The sequence below is a fragment of the Elaeis guineensis genome, unplaced genomic scaffold (genome assembly GCF_000442705.2).
Source record: "Elaeis guineensis isolate ETL-2024a unplaced genomic scaffold, EG11 Super_Scaffold_32645, whole genome shotgun sequence".
Lineage (NCBI taxonomy): Eukaryota > Viridiplantae > Streptophyta > Magnoliopsida > Arecales > Arecaceae > Elaeis > Elaeis guineensis.
This window is the reverse complement of record NW_027332421.1, coordinates 729,567-756,670: the sequence shown is the minus strand read 5'-3', so window position 1 is coordinate 756,670 and position 27,104 is coordinate 729,567. Positions and strand designations below refer to the sequence as shown.

Below are 27,104 nucleotides of genomic sequence, written 5' to 3'. Positions count from 1 at the left end.
GGAGTCCAGATGAAGTCTACCTGCAGTTGAAGTCGGGGACGGAGTCCGGCTCCCATAGGAGTCCGAATGAAGTCTACCTGCAGTTGAAGTCGGAGACGGAGTCCGGCTCCCGTAGGAGTCCGGATGAAGTCTACCTGCAGTTGAAGTCGGGGACGAAGTCCAGCTCCCGTAGGAGTCCGGATGAAGACTAGAAGGTGGTCGACCACCGCCGGGACTTGGGCGAAGTCCGCCCGTCGTGGAGAATCCGGCCTACCCTGGTGGCAGCTTATCCGTCGACAGAACTTGGGGACGTTACAGAGGCTCGGCCGCCGGAGGGGTTTGGGGCGATGCCGCTGAAGGTCGGACGTCGGTAGAACCCCCGGAGGGTCACTCCCGGCACGAACTTCGGCTGGGAGGATATTTTATACCTAACAATATCTATTAAAGCCATCCACCTTCAGCATTCCACATAAGATTCTTTTCAAAACCTTAGGTCAGTTTTTTTTGTATGCCCGTCCGACTGCATTAGTTTATGTATAAATGAAATATGTGATAGTACCATGACATAAAGACTCCAGGTGCTGGCATGATGTCTAACACTGAAATGGCATGCAGTTTAAAAATCTAGGGCATACAGCTAATTGACTTAAAAGGATAAATATATTCTCTTAGAATTATTTTTCTTATGGTACCTGATTGTAAATGCTGCAGATTATTTCAACAAGGGATGGTACACAACAACTGTGCCATGTAAACCAGATAATACAAAATACATGTATATAACAATAATATTCCCAGTAGATAGTAAATAGTAATGTTTCATACTGCGTGACTGTTTGCTTATTAGAACAATATGAATTAAGCAGTCTAAAATGCTCATCCTTTCACCTATGGGTATTGTCAAAGAAATACCTCAGGAAGGTGAGGGTAAAGCCCATTAATGCATCCTTCTGCTATGGCACCAATTGCCAAAACAGCAGCCTCCCTCTCCTTCCACGCAGAATCATTTGTTGTTGATAGCTTTTGCTGCCAAAGTCAAAACAATGTAAAACTGTGCCAATGAATTCGACATGGGCCACTACTACAGCTTTAGCTTTCAAGTATGTAACCAATATATCAGCTAAAAACAAGTTGTAAAAAGTAATTTACAAGATAGATAATCATACTGATCTATAAAAGATCTTGGAAAGACTAGCGTTTAGCATGTGCTATACTAACGAGAAGAGGATGGACAGCTGTCTGATGCATGGATGCAGATAAGCAACTCAAAAGGCTAATAGACAGTTAAGATTCCATCAACCAACAAAGTATTTTATGGACAGGTCCGATCCCATTCAACAAACCTGACCAGCTGACCCAACACATGCAAATGCACATAATGATATAATTGATATTTGACAGACTATTATAATATCATCAACTGATAGAATATTTGATATATGGCTTCGCTCCACTTATCCAACTTTGTAACTGACAAAAGGAATGCACAGGACTGATAATAGAAAAGAAATTATTTTATGAACAGATACGATCCTATCAACCAGTATGCTTTTTTTTCTTCTAATGTGAACTGACAAATGCATTCCCCCTTTTGATTTACTCTCTTGAAACTTCCCTCCAGAGATGAAAGTGGGGAAATGTATAAAGAAAGGCAGCAGAAACAAAATACTACTTAAAGACTTTTCACAAACAGGGAGGAAATATTGGATGAACAGCGATAACCCCATCAACCAGCATGATCATTTCTGCTCTTGATTTCGTATTTATGAAATGTGTATTGGAGACAGAATGGAGGGGTTACATATATGTAGAAAGAGATGCATATAAAATGTTGTTTGAGATAGAGATTCACTTTTCCCAGCACCAAATCAAGACCAGAGGTTCTACATACAGTCTTCACCAGCCGGAATTTGAAGGGGAAAAGCAAAAATAAAAAGAAATAGCAGAACATGCTCAAGTTTCTGCAAATCCTTTAACAATATACTTTCATGAGATAATTGTTGCTGTACAGACCCAGTGATCCATCAGACAAAAGGGTCACAAACTGATATAGACAACAATTCACCTGGTTACTGGACCTCAACAATCACATTCTTGTTTGGCTTGGAAAAGCAATTTTCAACATCTAAAAGTGATGTTTTACAGCCCTTGGCCAGATACTGATAAAAGTCAAAAGTGGTTAAAAGTTGTGGCTGTAACTTGATATGAATTTATTCCAGACTTAATTGCACTTTCTTTTTTCATTTTTCTATAAGTATGTTATCTAGTAATATTGTGATTAAGGTATTTCAGGTAGATATATAGTCCAAAATTTTAGCTCCATTAGGATCAGTACAATGAAGGATCTATTAGAAAAGAAGGGTTTTACAGAAATAATTTGAGACTTAAGATACACAAAATTTTACATTTGCTGAAGTGGATTTCGCTAGACTCATCTTATACCTGCCCCTGCTCTTTCTTCCATCTTCTAATCTCTTCTTCTTCACAAAGCATCTTCCTATTAATATCTCTGTTGTTTTTACAATCACGCAAAGCATCAATAATTTTGTTCCACATTCACAAGCAGTTTACTGAAGAAATTGTTCAGCCACCTGATTCTGTGGCAAGTTGCGAGATATCAATAGTGCAAGCCATCTTTGCTCACCAATATAACCTTAAAAGTAGCAAGATAAGAAATATTTGCACTGGCTCATTTCCACGTAATCCCATATTCCAATATGGTTGTTGCTTATTTTATTTATTTTATGTCACCTAAAATTCATAGTAGCAGGATTCCTTCATTTTGGGTGGTTCACCTGCTTCTGAATCTCCTGGGAAACTCAATCCTGCACTTGTTTCCTAAGTGTTTTCTTATTTAATTCTTTAAGACACACTTCCCTGTGCCTGCATTTGACCCACTTTAGGTAACTAAGCCTAAGAACCAAAGCCGACTTTTGCAAAGTCTCTTTAATGAACCACTACAATTAAACAAACTCTAGTGGACAAAACAGTTCTGTTTGATTGGCTCAAGTTATGTATTTTACCTTCAAAGCTGCGTACAGAAACATTTAAAGGCCAGATGACCATGGAAGCAAAAAGTCTTATATCACACTACTCCGGACAGGTTCAGAATCAGAATTTGGAGATAACTTCTAGAAAATAAACCTGCAATCAACTCTTAGAACCTATTACAACCATAAACAGCAAGCCTCGGCCCAACTTTCTGGGTTGGCTCTATGAATCCTTCTTCATGGATTCATCCTATTAAGGACCATCAGGTTTCAAAATAGCAAACAAAAGACCAAAATGGGCAGACCTTAAGTCATAGATTCACACTTCATTTTCTCCAGGAAAAAAATCCTTTCCCATACCTCTTTGTAACAAGTCACAAATACTCATTATTTTCATTTTTCATGAAGTTCACTTTATAATTCATGCAGCTATTTGGGTCTGAAAGATTGTTCATGGCTTCTTTGTTATATTTATGCATGGGTCAGTTAGCCTCAAGGAAATACTAGAATATTAATGGATTTCCTTTGCCTCTGATGGTGAACAATAAGAAAATAGAATACTCTATAGTCTGTATAGATGTTGTTTCATCATGTTCCCAAAAAAAAAAGAAACTGCTAAAGAATTGGCACAGTTCTCTCTCACCATATGAATTATGCAACTGCAAACTTCCTGTTAAGTTCAGCAGCAGGTTGAGGCGAGATGACTAAAGGTGATTCACATAATACAAACAGCATAAATAAGGAAACAAAAGCAGCAGCCTATGCATGTAAATGGAGGGTAAAGATTTGGCCAAAATGTAATACACAGTTAAAAGTATTTTTTCTGATCTCAGGACTGAAATCAGTTATATGTAGCACAGGAAAACTCTAACTCAAGCACAAACAATCTAAAATGAAGTAGGATCCTGTGCTTTGTCTCTAAACTTTCATTCCTATAGTTCAAACAGAAACTGATCACACTATTTTGTAACTTGAACACAAACATGAATGATTCTTACCATTGTAACTATAAGTATATACCTTTTTCACAAAAGCAAGACTGCACAGTTACCTGAATTAAAGAAATCAAAGTAGGTAGAATCCAAGAGCAAGACTGCACAGTTACCTGAATTAAAGGCATCAAAGTAGGTAGAATCTCATCACCATATACATTTGAAAGAATATCCAATCCAGCTGCACTGCATTTCCGTAAATTCCAAACATTGACAGTGTCATCATCCTGTAGATGGTAGCAACCGAGAACACAGGATGAAGAAACTTAGAGTTGATGGTCACAAAGTTGTAGCATAAAAATCTCCAGTTCAAAAAGGCTTGATAGAAGTGGCTAAAGTGATGAAAATAGATGAGAACTAAAGCAGAAAATATGGATTAGGAAACAGGAAATGGTGGCTTTAAGAACATACAACTTCTTCTCCATCTTCAGATCCATGCAGACGTGACGAGTGGAAACGAGGCTTCAGATCCTGTAGATCAAGATGCTTTTTATAATTCCCGAGCAATAAATGCATACACTCAATAAAGAAAAAACAACTATAAAGCAATAGCAATAGTGTAAAGGGGGAAAAAGGAAAAAGAAACCTGATCCCTATCTGGAAAAGATTCATCTTCCTGTAAGCATACAAAACTATATGCATTAAAACAAGTTTACCTTTGAAAAAGAATTTAAAAAACAATACTCGTAATCTAGTATACTAAAACTAAAGATAACTCCAAAAAAGGGAATCACAAGCAAGTGAAACTGATAAAAAATGACATACCTCCGCATCAACAAGTGACTCATCATCATCAGCATACGCCATATTTGACAACAACACCTATAGGTGTTTCAAGTAAAAGTACATGCATTATAACAAGGTGCAAAATCATGTGACTAAAAATCGATAGTGCTAGGGCACAAGATATACCGGAATCAAGCGAGGCAAAAACTCTCGTAAGCCATCAGAAGGCAAATTAGCATCGCAATATGCTGACCTGAGATGTTAGCCCATATTCAAGATCAGACACAATATTACAGATGGCAAGAAAACTACATTGCTTACTCTTATTCCACAACCAATATTATATATAATACACACACACACACACACACAGAGATAAGTCATGAATCACTGGGAGTTGTTTTGACTACATCCAAAAACACAAATGTTGCATCCAAACTATGCTCATATCTTCCTACAGTAACTAAAGATGAACTTGCTGCTAATATTCAGTTGGATGTACCACAGTGCATGTTATTCATTTGCAAACAATATAGTGTTGATTGATGAAAAAAAAACTAAATTAAATGCTAAATTGGATTAAGAGAAGAAGGCTTCAGAGATAAGAGCTTAAAGATCAACAAAAAAAAGTCAATAAGCCTGGGCCTACTGCTAGCTAGGTGTGGAATCCAATGGATTACACACAAAAGAAAATTGGTCAAGGACTTAAGATTAGGCCTTAGAGGATCTAATTGAATTTATATAAAATCCTAGTAAGCACCACAAGCAAGCTAACACATGTAAAACCCTAACTAATCCCTCAACAACTTTGATCGGTGAAAGATTGATTTGTCAAAGATTGACATGCAAAGATTGGACGCATCAAAGGTTGACATGTCAAAGATTTGATACGTCAAAGGTTGACACCATCAAATGCCCAAAGCACTTGGACTCCTAACAAACTTTGATTGGTCAAAGTTTGATGCGTCAAAGTGTTTGACGCCAAGACAAACTCTCACACAAAAGAAGGGGTGACGCCCAAAGTGTTGTGGCACCTAAAGGCATCACGTGAAAGAAGTTCACGTTAAGAAGATTACCTCATGCCCCCTTCATATATCTCACGCCTCTAAGAGAGGTTTAAAGTGAAAAAAGTTGAATGCCTAAGAGGCCTAACGTCCCCTATGAGAGCCCAAGAGAGGTTTAACATGAAAGGTGTTTCACGCCTAAGAGGGATTAACGCATATACCTTAGCCGTCCAAGAGTTGGACGCCCAAAAAAGGCTTCACGTGCACATCTCTCAAGCCTAGCCCTTCTCATGCCAAGAAAGGTTCTTGGCAAAGGGGAAAAAAAAAAGGAGATGGTGCGTGCTTGATTTCCTTGAGAAGGGAATCAAGAAAAGGTTAAGGAGAGTCATTGATCCGTTCCTGTGTAGATTACCATTGGAGGGCATCCACTTGGGTACCTTTCTGAATTCAATCAAGATCTTCTTGAAGGTACTAACATTCCCCTTCTCTCCTGTTTGATCGTTTCCTTTGTGTTTGATTGTAATCATCTAGATGATTTTAGGTTTGGGGTTCGGATCATATGTATTCAATCGTTGATGCACGAGAAAAAATTTAAAATCCCACCTTTCGCTGTGCATCCGAATCCCTACACTATCATCACCGTTGTAAGTCAAATTGTCATAACGACAATTTCATACCTTAGTGCACAACTCCCTACAATTAAATCAATTGTTATGAACCAAATTTGATATCTTAATGTTCAACATCAACGGTCATGCTGATGAATTCATGCCTTTATTTTCATGAACATGTGTGTAGGTGTCAGAAGTCAAAAGTGCACTGCAAATGATTTTAAGCAAATAAATTGAAACCAAAGAACAGAAACATATCTACAACAACGTTAATTAATACCAAACAATAATCTAAAGGAAGGTGCACAATTTTGCAAAATTAACAGAAACAATAATATATCAGAAAAGGTTATCACAAAAATTAAGGGATTGAAGATAGGGATGGCATCGGGACGGATTTGGAACGGATTTCTAACTATCCAAACCCAAACCCAAATACCCAATAAACTACCCAAACCCAGCCCAAATACTATAGGGACTGGGTTTTTTTTGCCCAAACCCATCTCAATCAGGTATCGGATAATTCAGATTTACCCGGCTCGAACCCAATTGAGTCATATTGAGCATTTTTTTTTCATTTCTTTCAATTCTAAAGCCATATTACCATTCCATAAATCATACCTATCTTAAACAAATAAAATTCAAAAACACTTAGTTTGATATTCAATTAAAATAAAATTCAAACTGACAAAACTAAAAAAATAAATACCCAAAAATAAATAAAAATAACCTAAAGAGAATAGAACAACCAATATCTAGAAACAAAGTCTCAATCAAATTAACAAAAGACAAAAATACTAAAAAAACAATAACAAAAATGAAGCATGGACGGCAGAAAGGACTAAAAACATCATCTGATTGTCCATCATTAGGAAAATAGAGGAGGTTGAAAAGACTAAAAATACTTCAAATAGAATCGAATTAATGACTGACGGACGGCGGATTGATGGCTGATGGACTGATAGTCGGCTGTGAAAGGAATAGCGGACGAATTGATAGACTAACGGCGATGTCACTACTGACCAAAGGAAGGGATGATGGGACGACTGATGGATGGTGGTGTGGGTGTGGTCGACTGGCCATGTGGGACTGTGGGTGAGGAGAATTTGATTTGTCATTTTGTGCTTTGTGCTTATGGGGCGGCGGCTGAAAGGAATAAGAGAAAGAGAGAAAGAGGGGAATGAATGAATAAGTTAGGGTTTAATAACTAGTAGGTGATAATTGATAAAATATATTTAATGTAATATATGTATTAAAATACTAAAATAATTCGAACTGGGTTCGGATCGGATATTAGGTCAGGTGCATAACTACCCAGTCCCGACCCGAACCCAAAGTTAAGCATTTGGGTTTTACCCAAACCCAATCAATGCATTGACTATCCGACCCAATTGGGTCGGGTCGGGTCGTGTATCCATGGATTTGGATTTTGTTGCCATCCCTAATTAAAGACCTTATACTTATTTATAAGCATTTTTGTCCTTAAAATATTAGTAAGGCAAGAGCAACAAGAATCAAATTGAACACAAATTTAAGGACTTTGGTTTGATGTACATCTTTGGCCTTCTACTGCAAATTTCAAATAAACTAATTTTAATTATTCTATAATATTACACTACTTCAAAACAGGCATTCAAAACAGTCTTGCACTGTAAACGTCAGATAACAGTAACTGGATTTTTGGCACTACAAAACATGTCATATTTTTTTAAAGCTTTCAATATGCAACAAGAATCTCATTATCACCAAAAATCATAACAAGCAACTTACAGAAACTGGAAGTATGTATTTAATAACAAATATATAATCATGAAAATACAAAAATCAGTCTGCTAATCAATTACATATGCATTGTGTGAGCTCATAATCATAGCATGGTACTCTTGGCATAGAACTTACCAAAATTCACAAGCCTCCAGAGCAACCTCATCATCAGGATCCTTGCTAACTTGCAAGATGTATTCAATCACATTTCTCAAATGTGGCTGCAATATAAAAGTCAAACGCCATTTAAAGAATGAAAGAATTTCAGGATTAGTTAAATAAACATGATAATCCAGGAAGTTATAATAATGCATAGGTGTGCCTATACAAGTACTAGTGATCTATATCAGGATGTATGAATCCAATGATTCCAATCGTTAAATAATATAATAGAGGAGCAGAAATGATGTACAAATAAAATACCAATAAAAGTAGCAAAACTCACATGTTGCAACACAACTGTGAAAGAAAAACAATGAAATAAAAAAAGAAAATAATAGAGAATTGGAGAACAAAAGGATCCACTATACCTACCTCCAAAAAGGATGGCCGGACTTCAATTAGCTGAACAAATGCAGCACAAACCTATGTATCACAAAAAAACAAATGATAAATTTAAGAACATCACCAAGTTAAAGATACCAAGCATTTTTAAACCATGAAAGAATAGTTCCAATGAGAAAGAAAACCACATATTAAAGATTAAAAACCAGATTAAGCACGAATTCAGTTATAGTAGCACTAGTGCTGGTCATGTGACATGCATGAAAATGATTATGACAGTCCCATAATCATCCCTAGCTTTCAAGGACTTCTATGCTAACAAGTATTTAAAAATAAAACTGAAAAATTATTGCATATCAATATCAAAAATAAAATTTTCCAAGTTTAGGGTTTAAAAAACTACAGACCAATTTCCGAACATCTGCAGAAGAATCATGAGCAAGAACAAACAAACCCTGAAGGTATTGATCCATAGACATAAACAAGGCCTGCACAATGATTAAGAATATGTTTAAAATATAACCTAAATTTTCAGTTTTGCCTGTACTGAAAACAAGATGCTGCATTCACTTACTGTGGGCATCACCACAATAAACTGATTAACAGAACCCAGAGATAGCTTTCTGAGTACAGCATGTGGAGACTGAAAAAACTGAACCAAAAGGGAAAAAAAAATATTCAACCTCTAACCTTGAAAAATAATAAATTTCAATAAACAAAGATCAGAGATGGCATTTAGCTATTAAACATTTAAATTTTCAGATATTAGATCACCTGCAATAATCTTGGCATTAAAATGTTGATTGGCCGTTCAGATAATCCAGGAACATCAACATCAAGCTCTTCTGGAATGTCCTCACAAATCTGTCATTACAAATTGAAAAGAAAATAATAGTCTCTAAATAGAATTCTTCAGATAATGCAGATAATCACTTTTAGATGACATTTGTCCTCATTATGACCCCTTTTGGGCTGTTCTCTGTATGTTTAGTCGTACAAGGAGGCTTAGACCCTGTTTGGTTCAATGGAGCCCACTTTGCTTGAGTGACTTCGGCTCCCCCGGGCCAAAGCCACTAACGGCCATTTTTCTCCTCATGCACCATTTGAAGAAACCACTTCAGCCCCCCACTTGGGCCAACCAAACACACAAAGTGGGCTCCTGGTGCCCAATTCGACCTTGGATACCGAGCTATGGGCAACCAAACAGACCCTTAGCTAGAGAACTGCAAGCATAGCTGACTAGCTTTTGAAGATTGGTCAGAATTAAGCGATTCCTACTTTCGGGGTATGAGACTTTGTTAATGGAAAACACTAAGGATGGGTTCCAATGCATGTCAAAGTGTTTGATCATTCCAGTGCATGTCCAAGTGTTCGATCTAAGAATTTCTTGTTACAGACCTGTACCAAGTGTTCTACTGATAATCATGTCCAAAGTGTGGGCTGAAGATACCTAAGGTTAAACATAATGTTTCAAATTACTAAGTCATGAGTATCCAATAATATCCCCACCCCCCCACCCACAAACCAACTCTTTGTATGATTCTCCTCATTGTGTCTCCCATCTATAGCATTATGAGCAACTTGATCATTGCACTTAACAGTGCAGGGGAAAATGAAAGAATACCCTCCATAGTCCATCCCCTAAGAAATACAAAGAATGCTTTATGCATTCAACTTAAACAATGGGAAGGCCTTACATCATGTTAATTTTATCATTGATTTTCATAAAAATGATGTTCTTTGAACGCAAACTCTAAGGTGCAAAGAAAAATCATCATACCAAGAGTTACAAAAGCATACTTCCAAGAAAAATTCCAACATTATAGTCAAAATAGGAATCAACAGATAAATAGATATCAAGGTGTTGCTACACAGGACTTGTCTTCATGCCATGGAAGGGCTTGTAACACTACAGAGCTAATTTCACCATGTGTCCATCATGAACTGCATGCTCAACCATTCCCTATAAGCTCATATTCAAGCATTTTATCTTCTTTATATAAATTTGAATATTTTCTTAGTCAGGCATTCAAAAATTAGTATCGATTATTAACCAATAGGTGTACTCATGGTTCACCAAATCGGCTCGAATCAGGCTGTTCGGGGTGTGCTGAACAATACCGACGGCCAATCGGTGCAGTTCGGGCATCCGATTCGGAACACCGGTGAAAACAAAGCGAGGGAGAAGAAAAGAGAAAAGAGAGAGAGAGAGAGAGAGAGAGAGAGAGGGAGGGAGGGAAAGAGAGGGGAAGGCCGGCGGTAGCCTGTTGAGGCCGCCGGAGGGCTGCCGAACCTCCGAATCTCCACGTCCTACGCAAGATGTAGGAAAAACAAAGAAGGCGGAGAGGCCACCGAAGGGCCACCGAATGGCCATTGTGGCCACTGGACGGCCCAAAACACCACCGCGGCTTCCACTGTTCGAAACAAGGGCTTTGTCCTTGTTTCATCGGATTTTTTAAAAAATCCAATATGCAATGAAGCGGATAATGGATTTGCCAGCTTCACTTTTGCCAACTTCACTGTGCATCGGATTTTTTAAAAAAATCCGATGAAATAGTGAAGCTAGCAATGAGTTTGACGACTTCACTGTGCATCGAGTTTTTTAAAAAATCCAATGAAACAAGGGCGAAGCCTTCGCCCTTGTTTCAAGCCTGCGATGGACATAAGGTGTTTTGGGCTGTCCAGCGGCCACCCGATGGCCTCCCCACTATCTTCCCCTCCCTCCTCTCCCCTTCCTTCCCTCCTATCTCTCTACCTCTCTCTTCTCATTTCTCTCGTGGAAGACCTCATAGCCTAGGAGGCCTCGACGGCCTCCACAGCCCTCCAGTGGCCACCGTATACGTCTCCACCGGCCTCCATTTCTCCCTCCCCTCTCTCTCTTTCTCTCTCTTTTCCTCTCCAATTCATCTACCGATTCCATGATGGTTCAGGTTCGGTACAGTCTGACTGACTCATACTACTGACCGACTAGCACAAGATCTGATTCCAAATCAGCGATCCTTGGTTGTACTGCAGTAAATACATTTGCACAAATGTGCCACAATTTAGCTGTCTGCAGTGCTCCTCGTAATCACAGCAGTCTGAATTAATTAAAAACAAATCATCTTTGTTTCAAAGTTAGAGGTTCTATGATAGAAAATAAAAGATGTAAATCAAGGCTCACCGTTTTGATACTGAATCCCATATCGACAGTATCAATACATGGTTCAGTATGATACGAGATAGCATACCGAGCATCAGTATGGTACGAAAGAGCATACCTGTATGATATCAGCACGGTATGCTCCATAGCAGGTGGTACGTGGCAGTACGGCAAACCATGACGTAAATAAAAGATGTAGAATAACAAAAGAGGGCTATAACATTACTAATTTGAGAGTATCCTTAACATAAGCAAAAAACAGCACAAACTTTAGATCTAGTGAGGAAGCACCTACCTTGCATATGGCATCCATGGCACCTTCCATATGATTTAAGTCATTACTGTCCAAGCAACGAACAAGGGCTTGCAGCAACTCCGGCCAGCCAATAAGTCGCCCTAATAGAACAAGAACACTGATAACTGTTCCAGCTGTGAATCTGATAGTCCTATCTGTTGCCCCTAAACATGGCAACAGCTCTGACTTAATATATTGCTGGTGTGAAGGAGACAAGGAGCTGAAAGTCGCCCTGAGATTATTTTTCAATAGTAAACCAGCAGCCTGTCGTATTTCCACTGATTTACCCTGTTTTGTTTTAAACAAGGAAGATAATCAACTGTCAGCAATATCTTTTAAAACAGCAGGCCACAGACTGGTACTGGTTTACCAATAATGAATCTCATACCCAAATACTTTGCAGACAAAAGAATTCCAAACAAGAATTGCAAAAGAGTGAAAAATATAAAGATTATTTTGTGATAATACTAGATCAAGCTAACCTGTCTGTTGTTTTAAAATAAGGTATTGATTGACCATGAGACAAAATTGCAAGTATCAAGATAAATGTTGCATTGTAGTGGAAATGCACGAGCAGAAAATCCTTCTAGAAGACATAAAAATACACAACTGTAATAAGGTCAAGACCCCAAAGGCCACACAACTCATGAAGGAGTAGAAACAGCAAAAATGACCAATCATCCCTGGGCTTTGCATACACATTCATTACCCAATGGCAGTCCATGCATGAAACAATAAGGCTTAAAATTTTCCTTTCCCATAAGTGGATTTTAGTAATGAATCCATCTCCCACCAAATTGGCTGAAGAAATCCTCCAGTTAACAATTCCCTTGTTGATATATGGCCTGTGTTACTCAATCAACAGCACGTTGACATTCTCAGAAGATGCAAAAGAAAGGTAGAAGTTATGACAAAATCTACACTTAGTTCCTTTAGGAATGCTGAGGTACAAAGAGCTTGAGAAAACAACTCCAATTCACATCAAGAAATCCTATTAGACCATTCTACAGTCACCATCATCTACAAATATTATCACAAGTTGAATAATGCACTCATAAAACTCTTGACACATGATTGAGCCTTAGCTAAAGCAGGCTGATTGGAAATCTTTAGAAAGCAAGCACAACAATAATCACAAGTCATGAAAACAGAGATTTGTGCAGAAAAATGCCTGTAGCTCCCCATCCCCTTTCTTAGGATGAAAATGGATCATTCCCAACAGCATATAAGTGTTGCATATTCTTAATACCTTTTTATTTGGCAAATACAAATACAGGTACAGATATCAACATGATGATAATTTTGAATCCATACTTGTTTTCAACAGATTCAGATACCAAACTGATATTGATAATTTAGACATAAATGCAGATATGTATGTCAAATAGTTCAATTGTATGGATAAAAAACTATCCCACTTTATGTTTTACTAACTCAAAAAAAAGTACACAAGCCTCCCAATTTGTTTTATATTTTTTTCTAAAAGAAATAAATGGTCATATGAAAAACAACAAAGATGTCATTGCATCCTCTTAGTTGCCCGACCCATTAAGTGGATCCTGATAGTTTTACTCGGTTACATAGTTTGAATTAAATTGCTTGTTGTTAATCAAGGTCCGCAATCTTAGTATTAGATATTGTGCTGGTACCTTACCAATTTAGTATAGTACGGCACCATAGGTATGGTACAATACACATTCGATACCGAAACAATTCTCTAGCTATTTTCTCATTTTTTATCGCCATATGTCTTGGTATGGTTCGATACACACCTCGGTATGCCTCGATACGAAGCTATACACCTCGATACAAGATGGTACAGGGAAACATAGGTCTTATAGCGACCCAAACTTGAGTTTCATACTAATTTCCACCCGATATGGTATGGTATGCCCCATATTAGACAGTACAAGATTGTACGATGGACCATGAATATTAATGATGCAACCTACCAAATCAAAGATATCACTATATGAAAAGTAAATCAAAAGATATATCATCACTTGTTTTTCTAAAATGTAGCGCATAAAGCCACATATACGGTAGCATATATGTTGCAGTACCTCGTCCGCATCACATACCCCATATGCAGCCATTATATGTAATCGGGCATATACATGCCAAAAAGACATTTTTCTTGGTATTTTGTAGGAATATATGTAACACGATTATTATTATGCAGCTACATATACAGCCTACTTATCATTGTTGGTGCAGAAATTCGCTTGCGCCGGAGAAGCTGGAGTCGGGAAGTCGCGGTCGCCGCATGGACCTGCAAAGGAAGTCTAAACCGGAGGTGGAGTTGCTCCGGCAAGACCCTCCGACGCTCAAGTCAGTTCTCTGCCTCAACAAGAATGGAGTGCTCGAACGGAGAATTTAGCAGAGTTTTTAGATAAAAAGACGAGAGCTTAGAGAATAACGTATCTGGGTCCCCCTTTTTATAGACGGAGGGGGCAGTAGCTTGACAGTGACATCCGTAACCGTCTGGCAGTGGGCCGCCCAGAGTCAGGAAGGATTTATTGCGGAGGGTAGTGGAGTGGGATCGTGGTTATCGCCGTGGCTCGCCACGTGGAATCAGTTACGGGGAGTGGAGCGACGTCCGCTGTCGTGACTCGCCAGGGAGTGGTGGAATCGCACAGGATCCGCCGCAGGGAGTGGAGCAGAATCGTGGCCGTTAATACAGCCTGTCAGGGAGTAATGGGGTCGCGTGGGGTCCGCCGCAGGGAGCGGAACAGAATCAGGGCCGTTAATTCGGCCTGCCCGGAAGTGCAGATCCGTCGACAGCGGTCGGAGCTGATGACGAAGCCCGGCTCTCGTAGAGTCCGCCGCAAGGTCTTCCTGCAATTAAAGTTAGAGGCGAAGTCCGGCTCCCGTAGGAGTCCGGACAAGGCTTACCGGCAGTTGATGTCGAGGACGGAGCCCGGCTCCCGTAGGAGTCCGGGCGGAGTCTACTTGCTGTTGAAGTTGTCGGCGGAGTCCGGCTCCCGTAGGAGTCCGGACGCAGTCTGTCTGCAGCCGTTGGAGTCGAGGATGAAGCCCGGCTCCCGTAGGAGTCCGGGCGGAGTCTTCCTGCAATTAAAGTTAGAGGCGAAGTCCGGCTCCCGTAGGAGTCCGGACAAGGCTTACCGGCAGTTGATGTCGAGGACGGAGCCCGGCTCCCGTAGGAGTCCGGGCGGAGTCTACTTGCTGTTGAAGTTGTCGGCGGAGTCCGGCTCCCGTAGGAGTCCGGACGCAGTCTGTCTGCAGCCGTTGGAGTCGAGGATGAAGCCCGGCTCCCGTAGGAGTCCGGGCGGAGTCTTTCTGCAGCTGATTCTGCTGAGGACTGTGGCTGTGGGTATTTTATACCCAACACCAGTCCCCCTACTTCCGAGTTTGAATTTCGAACGAAGGAAGTACAAAGAGAGAGATGGGCACAGCCGAAGCCGTCCCTTCGAACCCTGCGCACTGCCGCCCCCAGATATTTTGGCATTAAATGTGCGCGTGTCGGAGCTCTTTTTCTGGTTAAGGCGACCTGAAGAGTCTTTTCGGAACTCCCGCCGAAACGCGATCCCAAGCGTCGCACAACGGAAACTTGCGAACGGTCAATCCTTGATAGCGGTGAGGGGGACATGCGGAACATGTGGCATGCATCAGTTGGCCTAGGTACATCCGCTGCCATAACTGCGCTAAGATTCACTGGCTATTTAAACCCCCTATTCTTCCTTCAGGGTTTCATTCTTCCGAGAGGACGGCACCTTTCTTTCGTCTGAGAGCCTAGCTACTCAGCTACTTCCCCCGCACCGGTCCTTGCCGTCTTCAGCCCCCCAACTCTTCTCAAAGGGGTTCCCACGCCATGTCCTCTACTCCGGAGGCCATCCTTGAAGGGATGTCTAGGGCTTGGAGGAAGGCGAGGAGGAGAATAGCGGCCGGTGAGGATCCCCGTCGTTTCAAAGGGGGCTTAAGAAGAATTCCTTCAACAACAGGGGTTTAATAACGGGGGCCGCCGGTAAAGTTATTCTGCCCGAGAACTTCGGAGTAGCAAGGCGGAGTGATACCGGTCAAGAGGGCAGAGCTGTCGTCACAAGCTGTGGCGGGATCCTTGATGCCGTCGGGGCCGAGGGACCGGAAGCGGTCGGCGTCGACGGTGGGGCAGTAAAATTTGTTGCGGGGACGGTGGAAGTAGCGCATGCCGACCTTGCCGGAGCATTTTGGATGGCGGCTGTCGCGGAGCATTCGGAGATGGAGCATATCTCTGGCGTCACCGCTGCCTCTAAGGTGACTCCGGCTCTTCTTGAAACAGGTCTTCGTCACTGCTGCCGTTGCCCTTACCGCCCCCGAGAATCTATCCCACCCTTTTCCCCCTAGGGTTGGGACTTCGGAGATGGAGCGAAGCGAGGCGGGGCGAGAGCCGATAGGTCCGTTACACGCACTGGAGAACGCGGCTGAGAAGGACAGAGACGGAAAGAGGAGTTTGCAGCTTGGAGCGGCCTCCGGTATATCCTTTCCGAACCGTGTTCGCGAGGCTTGCAATGATGTACATCCCTTTTTTTCTTGACCCACCGGGTCTTGTAACGTATATCTTGTTAGTTGAAAAATGAAAAGGAGATTTTGTTACCTTGTCTGCATTTGCGTCGAATAGTTATCTGTCGAACTTCTTCATTTTCTTTTCCTCTTTCTTCCTCCTTTTCTTCTTTTCTTTTTCACGTCGTCCTAAGGTCATCGAAGACCTCTTTTATTTGTGTAGGGTTGTTATTTGCCGAGCTCCTTTTTCGCTTGGAGTTTTTCTCCGCTGAAGCCGAGGCGAAGTTCGGCTCCCGTGGGAGTCCGGACGGAGAATCCCTCTTGAAGTTGGAGTTGTGGGCGGAGTTCGGCTCCCGTAGGAGTCCGGGCGGAGTCCTCCTGCGATTAAAGTTAGGTGTGAAGTCCGGCTCCCATAGGAGTCTGGACGGATCTTACTGGCGGTTGAAGTTGGCGACGGAGCCCGGCTCCCGTAGGAGTCCGGGCGGAGTTGTCCTGTAGTCGATGTCGGTGTCGGAGCCCGGCTCCCTTAGGAGTCCGGGCGGAGCTGTCCTGTAGTCAAAGTCGGCGACGGAGCCCGGCTCCCTTAGGAGTCCGGGCTGGGTTTACCACCGGTCGAAGTTGCTTAAGCTAGGACAAGGTTTTCCTCCTAGGGGGCGCATAGGGGCATTGCAGGGCCTCTCCCCCCATCCGGTCTAAAAGAACCGGGCCTTCGACTTTGTCGGGATGACGTTTCCCTTTCGTTTCTGACACAGCTTGCGCGAATTGTTCAAAGACATACAGGTATGCAATTTTCAATTAAAATGGAGTCATTGGTAGTACACCCGCAAGTTTTCCGAGTTCCATGGTCGCGGGAGGTCGGCTCCTCCGAGTTCCTTAAGATAATAAGTTTCCGGTCGGGCTACTTCTTTGACTTCATACGGTCCTTCCCAGTTTGGGGCGAGTTTCCCCCGGTCCTGAGGTTGCGAGACAGCAGCTCGTCGAAGTACTAGATCTCCTACTTTGAAGGCTTTGTTCTTGACCCGGGCATTGTAATATCGAGCAACTTTCTGTCTGTAGGCTGCCATTCGTAGGCTGCCATTCGAACCTGAGCGATCTCCCGTCTTTCTTCCAGCAGGTCGAGGTTGGCTCTAAGACTTTGTGAATTTTGGTGTTCGTCAAATGCCACGACTCGTGCCGACGGGAGTTTAAGCTCGATCGGTATGACGGCTTCCGTACCGAAGGCTAAAGCAAAGGGGGTCTCCCCCGTAGGTAACCTCTGGGTAGTTCGATACGCCCATAGCACATGATAAAGCTCGTCCGCCCAAGTTCCCTTTGCTTTTTCGAGCCTTGTCTTAATCCCCTGCAAAAGGATTTTGTTAGTCACTTAGCTTCGCCGTTCGCCTGGGATGGGCTACAGATGTGAAGTTGTGGGAGATGTTTAGATCTTCACAGAATTCGGCGAATTTTGCTCCCGCGAATTGCCGCCCGTTATCAGTGATTAGGGTTCTAGGCAAACCGAACCTGCACACAATCGATTTCCAGACGAAATCTTGCACTTTCGCTTCTATGATTTTTGCTAGTGGTTCGGCTTCAACCTATTTGGTGAAGTAGTCGATCGCTACAAGGAGGAACTTCCTTTGTCCAGACGCCATGGGAAAGGGGCCAAGGATGTCCATCCCCCATTGTGCAAAAGGCCATGGGGCACTCAAGGGTGTAAGCTCGGTGGCGGGCTGTCTCTGGACGTTGGCGTATCTCTGGCATCGATCACACTTTTTGACATATTCAATCGAATCATGATGCATCGTTGGCCAGTAATATCCTTGGTGGAGCAGCTTGTGGGATAAAGATCTAGCTCCCAAATGGTTTCCGCAAACTCCCTCGTGTACCTCCCATAAGGCGTAGTCAGCTTCCGAGGGCCGGAGGCATTTCAAGAGGGGCAAGGAGTATGATCTTTTGTACAATTTGCCTCATAAAGGATGTACCGGGAGGCTTGATTTCGGAGCTTCCGAGCCTCCTTCGCGTCTTGGGGGAGAACTCCATCTCTAAGATAGGTTATCAGCGGATCGACCCAGCTGGGCTCGTGGTCGATCTCCATCACGGGCCGCGATTCTTCTATACTCGGGCGTTTTAGAACTTCAAAGAGGACGCCTTTGGGCAATTCGGCCGGAGCCAATGTTGCCAGCTTGGAGAGAAGGTCGGCTCTGGTATTCTCCATCCTTGGAATCTGTCTAATGTTGAAGTCGCTAAAGGTGGGAGCGAGCTCCTTTACTTTCTCAAGATATTTGACCATACTGTCCTCCCGTGCTTCATAACTCCCGCTGACCTGTCCCACCACCAGTTGGGAGTCGCTGTGTACCCGAAGTTGGCCTATTCCCAGTTCTTTGGCGATCCTTAGTCCTGCGATCAGAGCTTCATATTCCGCTCCATTGTTTGTTGCGGGAAACTCGAAACGCAGGGCGTACTCTGCGACGACCCCCTCTGGACTGACCAAAATCAGGCCCGCGCCTGCGCCCGACATGTTGAAAGATCCGTCCACATAGAGGGTCCAAAAGCGATCGGAGGGATTAGCCTCTTCGTTGGGGGAGTTCGGTCGGGACTTCAGGTCGTCACCTTTGCTTTGTTCGAGTTCAGCCTCCTCTGGGATGGTACACTCTACTATGAAATCCGCCAGTATTTGGGCCTTCACTGCTGGCCTGGGTCGATAATTGATGTCGAATTCCGTAAGCTCGATCGCCCATTTCGCCATCCTCCCGGAGGTATCTGCCCGGTGCAGGACCGCCTTGATTGGTTGGTCGGTGAGTAGTGTCACGGTGTGCCCTTGAAAGTAGGGTCGGAGCCTCCGAGCTGCAATCAACAAGGCGTAGGTCAGTTTTTCTAATTTGGTGTACCTGGTCTCGGCGTCCCTCAGCGCGCGACTAACGTAGTAGACCGATCGCTGGACTATCGCTTCTTCTTTGACAAGGACGGCCGCGAGGGCCATGGGAGAGACCGCTAGGTACAAAAATAGTTCCTCCCCAGGTTCAGGCTTTGCCAACAGCGGGGATGAGCCAAGGTAGCTTCTTAACTCTTCGAACGCCTGTTGGCACTCAGAGGTCCAACAGAAATTCTTCGGCTGCTTGAGGGTTTGAAAAAAAGGCAAACATCGTTCGGCCGACCTCGCGACGAAGCGATTAAGAGCCGCTATCCTCCCTGTGAGGCGTTGAACCTCCTTGATCGACTTTGGGGCGGTCATCTCCTGGATGGCGCGAATTTTCTCTGGATTGGCCTCAATCCCGCCCCTGATACCATGAAGCCCAGAAACTTTCCTGAGGTTACCCCGAAAGCGCATTTAGTTGGGTTCAGCTTCATTCTATACTTTCGAAGAGCGTCAAAGGTTTCCTCGAGGTCGGCAACATGATTTCTGGAAGACTTGCTTTTTACAAGCATATCATCCACGTAGACCTCCATGTTTCGGCCGATCTGCTCTTTGAAGATTTTATTCACCAGCCGTTGGTAGATTGCGCCCGCATTCTTGAGGCCGAACGGCATGACCCTGTAACAGTAAAGGCCGCAATTAGTGATGAAAGCTGTCTTTTCTTCATCTTCCGACGCCATTCTAATTTGATTATAGCCGGAGAACGCGTCCATAAAGGTGAGGAGCTCGTGGCCTGAGGTCGCGTCCACCAATTGATCGATTCGGGGAAGGGGGTAGCTGTCCTTTGGACAAACCTTATTCAGCCTTTTGAAGTCTATGCACATCCTCCACTTGCCGTTTGTTTTCTTGACCAAAACAACATTGGAAATCCAATCAGGATAATTGACTTCCTTAATGAATCCGGCCTTGAGAAGCTTATCCACTTCCTCGACTATCGCCTTCTGCCTCTCCGGGGCATGACTCCGGATTTTTTCTTTTGTCGGTCGATGCTTTGGATCGACTGCCAGATGATGCTCTATGACTTCCGTGTCAATCCCCGGCATGTCCGCGGAACCCAAGCGAAAACGTCCGCATTTTTTCGGAGGAAATCAATAAGACGCATCCGCACCTCCTCCCCAGGTTGGAGCCAATTAACGCCACATGCTCCGCGTTCCCATCATTCAGGGGGACTGGTACCAGATCTTCGATTGGACCGCCCCTTTCTTCGGTAAGATCGTCGTGAGCATCCAATCCATCGACGGGATAGGGGTCAGCCCGATCGCTTCTTTGCAAGGCGATGTTGTAGCAATGTCTGGCCAGGGCTTGGTCTCCCCGGACCTCTCCGATCCCCTGGTTGGTGGGGAACTTCAACTTCAAATGGTAGGTTGAAACGACAGCTCTGAGAGCATTAAGGCCGGGTCGGCCAAGAATTGCATTGTAGGCGGATGGCGCTTTTACCACCAAGAAATTCACCAGAGCCCTGGACTGCTTTGGATACTGACCCGCGGCCACAGTCAAAGCTATCATTCCCTCCGTCGGAACGGCGTCACCGGTAAACCCTATCAAGGGGGAGCAAATCGGTCTCAGATGACCGCCAAGAACGGACATTCTTGAAAAGGCGTCGTAGAACAAGATGTCGGCCGAACTTCCGTTGTCAACAAGAATGCGACGGACGTCGTAATTCGCTATATTCAAGAAACTACGACCGCGTCGTTATGAAAGAATTGGACTCCCTGGGTGTCTTCTTCGGTAAAGGTTATGGGTTCTTCAACTTTTTGCCGCTTGGGGGATGCAGCTGGTATGTTGGTTGCCTCCCTCCGGGATTCCCCCGAGATGGCATTGACGGAATCCGGTAGAGGCCGGTCATCCGGCCACTCCTTATCGGCGACCATAGCCGGAGGTAGTTGTGCAAAGGCCTCGCGAGAAGGCATCAGATGAGGGAAGGAGGAGTGGGTGCCGGAAAAGATGGCCGGAAGTGGATCCGTTGAGCGCTCCTTTAAGAACAAGGGTACTGCGAAGACACAGGCCCCTTCCTCTAGCGCCAATCCTGTTGGTGCAGAAATTCGCTTGCACCGGAGAAGCTGGAGTCGGGAAAGTCGCGGTCGCCGCCGGGACCTGCAAAGGAAGTCTAAACCGGAGGTGGGGTTGCTCCGGCAAGACCCTCCGACGCTCAAGTCAGTTCTCTGCCTCAACAAGAATGGAGTGCTCGAACGGAGAATTTAGCAGAGTTTTTAGATAAAAAGACGAGAGCTTAGAGAATAACGTATCTGGGTCCCCTTTTTTATAGACGGAGGGGGCAGTAGCTTGACAGTGACATCCGTAACCGTCTAGCAGTGGGCCGCCCAGAGTCAGGAAGGATTTATTGCGGAGGGTAGTGGAGTGGGATCGTGGTTATCGCCGTGGCTCGCCACGTGGAATCAGTTACGGGGAGTGGAGCGACGTCCACTGTCGTGACTCGCCAGGGAGTGGTGGAATCGCACAGGATCCGCCGCAGGGAGTGGAGCAGAATCGTGGCCGTTAATACAGCCTGTCAGGGAGTAATGGGGTCGCGTGGGGTCCGCCGCAGGGAGCGGAACAGAATCAGGGCCGTTAATTCGGCCTGCCCGGGAGAGCAGATCCGTCGGCAGCGGTCGGAGCTGATGACGAAGCCCGGCTCTCGTAGGAATCCGCCGCAGGGTCTTCCTACAATTAAAGTTAGAGGCGAAGTCCGGCTCCCGTAGGAGTTCGGACAAGGCTTACCGGCAGTTGATGTCTAGAACGGAGCCCGGCTCCCGTAGGAGTCCGGGCGGAGTCTACTTGCTGTTGAAGTTGTCGGCGGAATCCGGCTCCCGTAGGAGTCCGGACGCAGTCTGTCTGCAGCCGTTGGAGTCGAGGATGAAGCCCGGCTCCCGTAGGAGTCCGGGCGGAGTCTTCCTGCAATTAAAGTTAGAGGCGAAGTCCGGCTCCCGTAGGAGTCCGGACAAGGCTTACCGGCAGTTGATGTCGAGGACGGAGCCCGGCTCCCGTAGGAGTCCAGGCGGAGTCTACTTGCTGTTGAAGTTGTCGGCGGAGTCCGGCTCCCGTAGGAGTCCGGACGCAGTCTGTCTGCAGCCGTTGGAGTCGAGGATGAAGCCCGGCTCCCGTAGGAGTCCGGGCGGAGTCTTCCTGCAGCTGATTCTGCTGAGGACTTCGACTGTGGGTATTTTATACCCAACAATAATCATAATAAAATTTCTTTACACATATTTTATTAATCCTGCCGTGCAGCACAGGTTAGCTGCTAGTTTAAAAAAATAAAGAAATAACCCCCATATTATAGTAAATACTTAAACAGCATCTCATGGCTACTTTAAAATCAGCTTGAGCCGAAACTGGATAAAACCACCAAAATGGATGGAAACTAGTCAGTTTTGGTCAAAACTAACCAAAACTAGCTAAACTAACCAAAGCCTAAAACCTAGGGTTGGTTTTAGTCTTGTTTTGGAGAAATGAATTAATATCAATAGCAACCTAGAATCTTGGTTAATTATTTGGCAAAGGTTTGGCAATCCTAGAGTTCAAATATTATTGAAATTATTATTATCATATATAATATGTTGTCATCAAATAGAATCATCGCACACTCTGGACATGATTTTTAAATTTTATTTTTAGAATTTTTATAATAGCTATAGCAAAAAACCATCACAACAATGCATCCAAAGGTCTCAAACAATATAATATACTTACAGAATGTTGTCTAATGAACATTTTGGCTTTTTATTTTTTTATTTTTATATAATATTTTCCTAAACTTAATCGAACTTTTAGATATTTTTATAATGTCTCAACCATAAATTGGCACTAAAATTGCTGAAATTGTTGAAATTTATGGACAGAAAACAAGAAGTATTTAAACCAATATTTGAAGATTTGACATCGAGACTTGTATTGATAATTTACCAACATAATATACTACACATGCCCCCTTATTGGTAAATTATTAAAGTTGGTACAATACCATTACCATGTGATGAGTGAGGTATAACCGCCTCCAAATCATACTCAATCAACACAATACCATTGCTTTAAAACTTAGATTGAGCCAACACTTTCACCTCTTTACCACCGGAATAATCAATAGTTTTCATATTCAAGTGAGAGATGCAAAAATGTAGCTAATATACCAGCTACCTCACATTCAGCAATTGACTACATGTCCTAAAGCTACCTTACATTCAGCAATTGACAATCCTTCCAAGTATAAACTCTATCACCAACCTCCAACTCTCTGCCTCAAAACTACCAAGGCACCTCATTACTAACAATACCTCACAAAAGGAACAAAACATTTACATTTGCCTAGCTGACACATCATCACTTCCTTAAAATGTCTTCATTAATTATTCAGTACCAATCTTCCTCTCCATCACTCTTCTTGTCTGTTTTACTTAGAGGGGTTCACAGTTTCTGTTCAAAAATGAAATTTCCCCTCATTAATCCCTAAATTTAGAAGATTTCCTTTTTCCTCCTAGAATCTTTTTTCTCCTATAACCTCTAATCCCTCCATCACCCTCTCTTAAAACACAAGGATGTTCATTTTATATAATGGTGCTTATATCACAATCATGAACTCTACAAGAAAACTCTTTAAAATAGCATTTATAGCATGCCCCAAATTTTAAAAAGTGCAAATAGTTACATAATTTCAATCAACTTTGACATATATCCAGCATGTCAGCCACCTTAACCAAACTCTACTTTCAGCGTTGAGAGAACATAAGGGTAAAGAAAAGATCCAATCTTACATCAGCAAGTGCAATGGCCAAATTAACAAGCATCCACTCTCCACTTTCTTCCAGACGCTTCATATCTTTTATCAATGTTAGACCATACAGGAACAAAAATAAATTAGCCAATGGTATAAGGCCTACGCCACCAAACGTGCCAAACCAACTGAAACTATATCACAGGCTGGTACTACAACCAGTAGAGGTTCCAGTATATGCTTCGTATAATCATTTTTTCCAATGAACCAGAAAAAGAAAGCTCGTTTGAATTGGCATGAAGCGGCTGATACAAGCCAGTACGCCCAGGTCTCTGCCACGTAAACAATTACCCACCTAGACATTAAAACCCGCAATATTCTTACACGGAAACTGAAAATCCAACCACTGAAATTCTACTAATCTATTTTCATATATGAACAACAACAATCATGACCCACCAGGAATGTAACGATAGTTTCTTCTAATCAAAATTATTTACAAATGGGAAAAAGAGATAGCATCACATGACACCCATAAAACTCCATAGTCTATGCTTTCTTCAGCAAATATAATCAAAAAGGTTCACGATTCACGTCATTATCAAATCAAACTCAAAAAGGAGCAACGCAGTCACTCCATACAGCCACCATCAGCAATTAAAGCTGAAACTTGCTAAAACCCTAACACATCACGCATCAGACAAGTAACCAATAAACATCTCGATCAATACAAAATCCACAGAAACCATATATACAATAAGAAATAGATAAGGCCGAGGAGAAGGAGGAGAAGAAGCGATGAAAGAGACCTCGGCATGAGCGAGGATGAAGGCGAGGTAGTTATTGAAATCGGGGAACTGGCTGTAGTGCTGGAGCTGCTGCCAAATTCCGCATTGATCGGAGTTAGGGGAGATATGCTGCTCCAAGAGGCCGCAGATCTCGCGGAGACCCTCCTCCCGGGGCTGCCACAGGGCCACGGCCGCCGTCGCCATCGCTCCGCCGCCACCTCCGATCAGAGAAGAAAAGGGGAAGGGGGTAAGGAAGGATCTTGGTGTTCGTATCGCTAGGATGGGGTTTGCAGGGGATTTATGGGAGGAAAAAAGAGGAGGGGGCGCTTCTTCGATGATGGGAAACCAGGGAGAGCGAGCGGCGGTGTCGGATATTTTCGAGTGACGGAGGGGGTAAAAGGGGAAAGAGGGTTTTTATCGAGGGGCGGCGAGGGGTAAAATTGGAAGGTCGAGAGTCATGCGTAGACTGCTGTCGGTTTTCTTGCTACTGTGTCTCGTGGCCGTCTTTGGGGATAACATACTTGGAATAGATTGCCTAGCAATCAATCTTCTTTTTTTTTCTTTTTTTCTTTTTTTTTTTTTTTTTTTTTGGGTAAAATAGCAATCCATCATTTGATAAGAAAAAATATATAAAAAAAATTATAAAAAAAAAAAATTTGTAAAATTAGATCAAAATTATAATTATATCTAATGATTTATAAAATCTACATCGACATTCCTCATGTTTATTTAACCTATGCCATTAGACTATCTGTTAAGTTTAACTTAGATTCAAATGTCACATCATTAAAATTTTTTGAAATGGTCAAAATATCCTCAACAAGATATGATAAAAAGATAAAATGAGAACCCTCTCCTTCTCTAAAATCTGGTCTCCATTCTTTCATCTCTCTAAAATATTGTCTCCTCTCCTCCACCCAAGAAGTGAGTAGTGGAACTCCAGGCCATCCCAGTTGCCTCCCTTGAGAGTGGCGGCGATAAGTGCGATGGCATTGGCTTTGGCACTATGGAGGATTGGGAAGTGATGCTCTTCGAATTCGTCGCCTCTCTTAGACAAGAGCAGACATTTTTGGGTGGATCATGGGTGACATTCACAACCCCGCTAAGCTTAGGCACCACCAAATTCCCCCATCGGAGCTTGACGATGGCGCCACCGCCAATGGTGCCTTTGGCCTTGTTGATCCGGGCTTCCATCTTGACCCCATCGGCAGTCTCGATGGTGGGGGATCAGCGGCCTCAATTTCTGCCTCCAATCTTTCTCCATTGGCATCCTCTATTACCTCCGTCGGTTTATTTAGTCTCACTAGTAGCAACAGCAATGTTGTGAAAGCTCCAACCTTTAGGGTTGCAACCTTGCTGAACTCTAACGTCTTCCCTCTAGCACAGGTGAACAACTTTTCTCTGGTATGCTTCATATCGTCGAATGTCTTCTACTAAGAGCTTGTGGAGGAGAAGCCACTCCTCTTGGGCTCGAGCATCCTCTTAAGCTAATACCAGCAATCCTAGGCACCACAAAATCCAGTGTTCGTCCTCCTCCTCCCCCAATTAGATGCTCAGTTACCGACCCACCTTCTCCCACCCCAACCAAATTGCCACTATCCTCTCTCCATCGACCAAATGGCCCCAAAGCCCCCTTCTCTGACTCAACCATCCCAGACTTCTTCCTTTGCTATGGCCAGCCCAAGCCACAGGTCTTTCCATTGGTTAATGTCCCTCCTTTCCACCTCCAGCAATGCCCCAAGGTGACCTCTGATAGTGAGGCGGCTGCTACCACCAACACCCAATGGCAAAAGCAACAGGCATTGGTCGAGCAGCTCTTCAAGGTGACGGAGCTCATTGAGGCTGAGCACACCATTAGCATTTGTAGGATATTGGCGCAGCTCAATCACTAGCTCCCCTCTCCGGTGGAGAACCCCTCTTCCGCTCCATCTTCTACCTCAAGGAGGCCCTATACTTCATTTACAAGTACTTACACTTCATTTAGAATACTTTATAAGGAAAGAGACCATCTATGATTATTTTTAAGAAAAATCATTGTATTTGTACCACTAAATAACAAAATTGAAGAGAAAAGAGAAAATCTAATGTCAATATGTCAAGATTCCATGCATGCAGTTAGGGAAGATGGATGCATAGTGAAAATGAAAATTACATCAAAAAAAAATATCGTACCTCAAACAACAAGCAATAGGTTCTTTTTTGCTTGCAAGG

The 27,104-nt window shown here is 43.3% G+C and overlaps 1 protein-coding gene and 1 pseudogene across 5 annotated transcripts in view; one reads left to right on the top strand and one right to left on the bottom strand.

Annotated features, from left to right (window-relative positions):
• Nucleotides 1-25,285, bottom strand: part of LOC105035569 (transportin-1) — a 71,065-nt gene extending 45,780 nt beyond the window's left edge. For 2 of the 5 annotated variants that reach the window (XM_073250437.1, XM_073250439.1), the window contains exons 1-14: nt 24,915-25,284; nt 12,008-12,295; nt 11,831-11,926; nt 9,345-9,434; nt 9,145-9,222; nt 8,978-9,058; nt 8,601-8,651; nt 8,202-8,287; nt 4,874-4,940; nt 4,727-4,783; nt 4,548-4,577; nt 4,373-4,432; nt 4,075-4,188; nt 892-1,005 (exon numbers count right to left, since the gene is read on the bottom strand). In XM_073250437.1, coding sequence (XP_073106538.1) covers nt 892-1,005; nt 4,075-4,188; nt 4,373-4,432; nt 4,548-4,577; nt 4,727-4,783; nt 4,874-4,940; nt 8,202-8,287; nt 8,601-8,651; nt 8,978-9,058; nt 9,145-9,222; nt 9,345-9,434; nt 11,831-11,926; nt 12,008-12,295; nt 24,915-25,097 — 1,395 coding nt within the window. In that variant the 5' untranslated portion in view covers nt 25,098-25,284. Of the gene's footprint in view, nt 1-891; nt 1,006-4,074; nt 4,189-4,372; nt 4,433-4,547; nt 4,578-4,726; nt 4,784-4,873; nt 4,941-8,201; nt 8,288-8,600; nt 8,652-8,977; nt 9,059-9,144; nt 9,223-9,344; nt 9,435-11,830; nt 11,927-12,007; nt 12,296-24,914 lie in introns of all 5 variants that reach the window. The other 3 variants (XM_010911166.4, XM_010911167.4, XM_073250438.1) reach the window with 2 other exon arrangements.
• A 65-nt stretch (nt 25,286-25,350) lies between these two features.
• Nucleotides 25,351-26,877, top strand: LOC109505153 (uncharacterized; annotated as a pseudogene).
• The last annotated feature ends 227 nt before the right edge of the window (nt 26,878-27,104 follow it).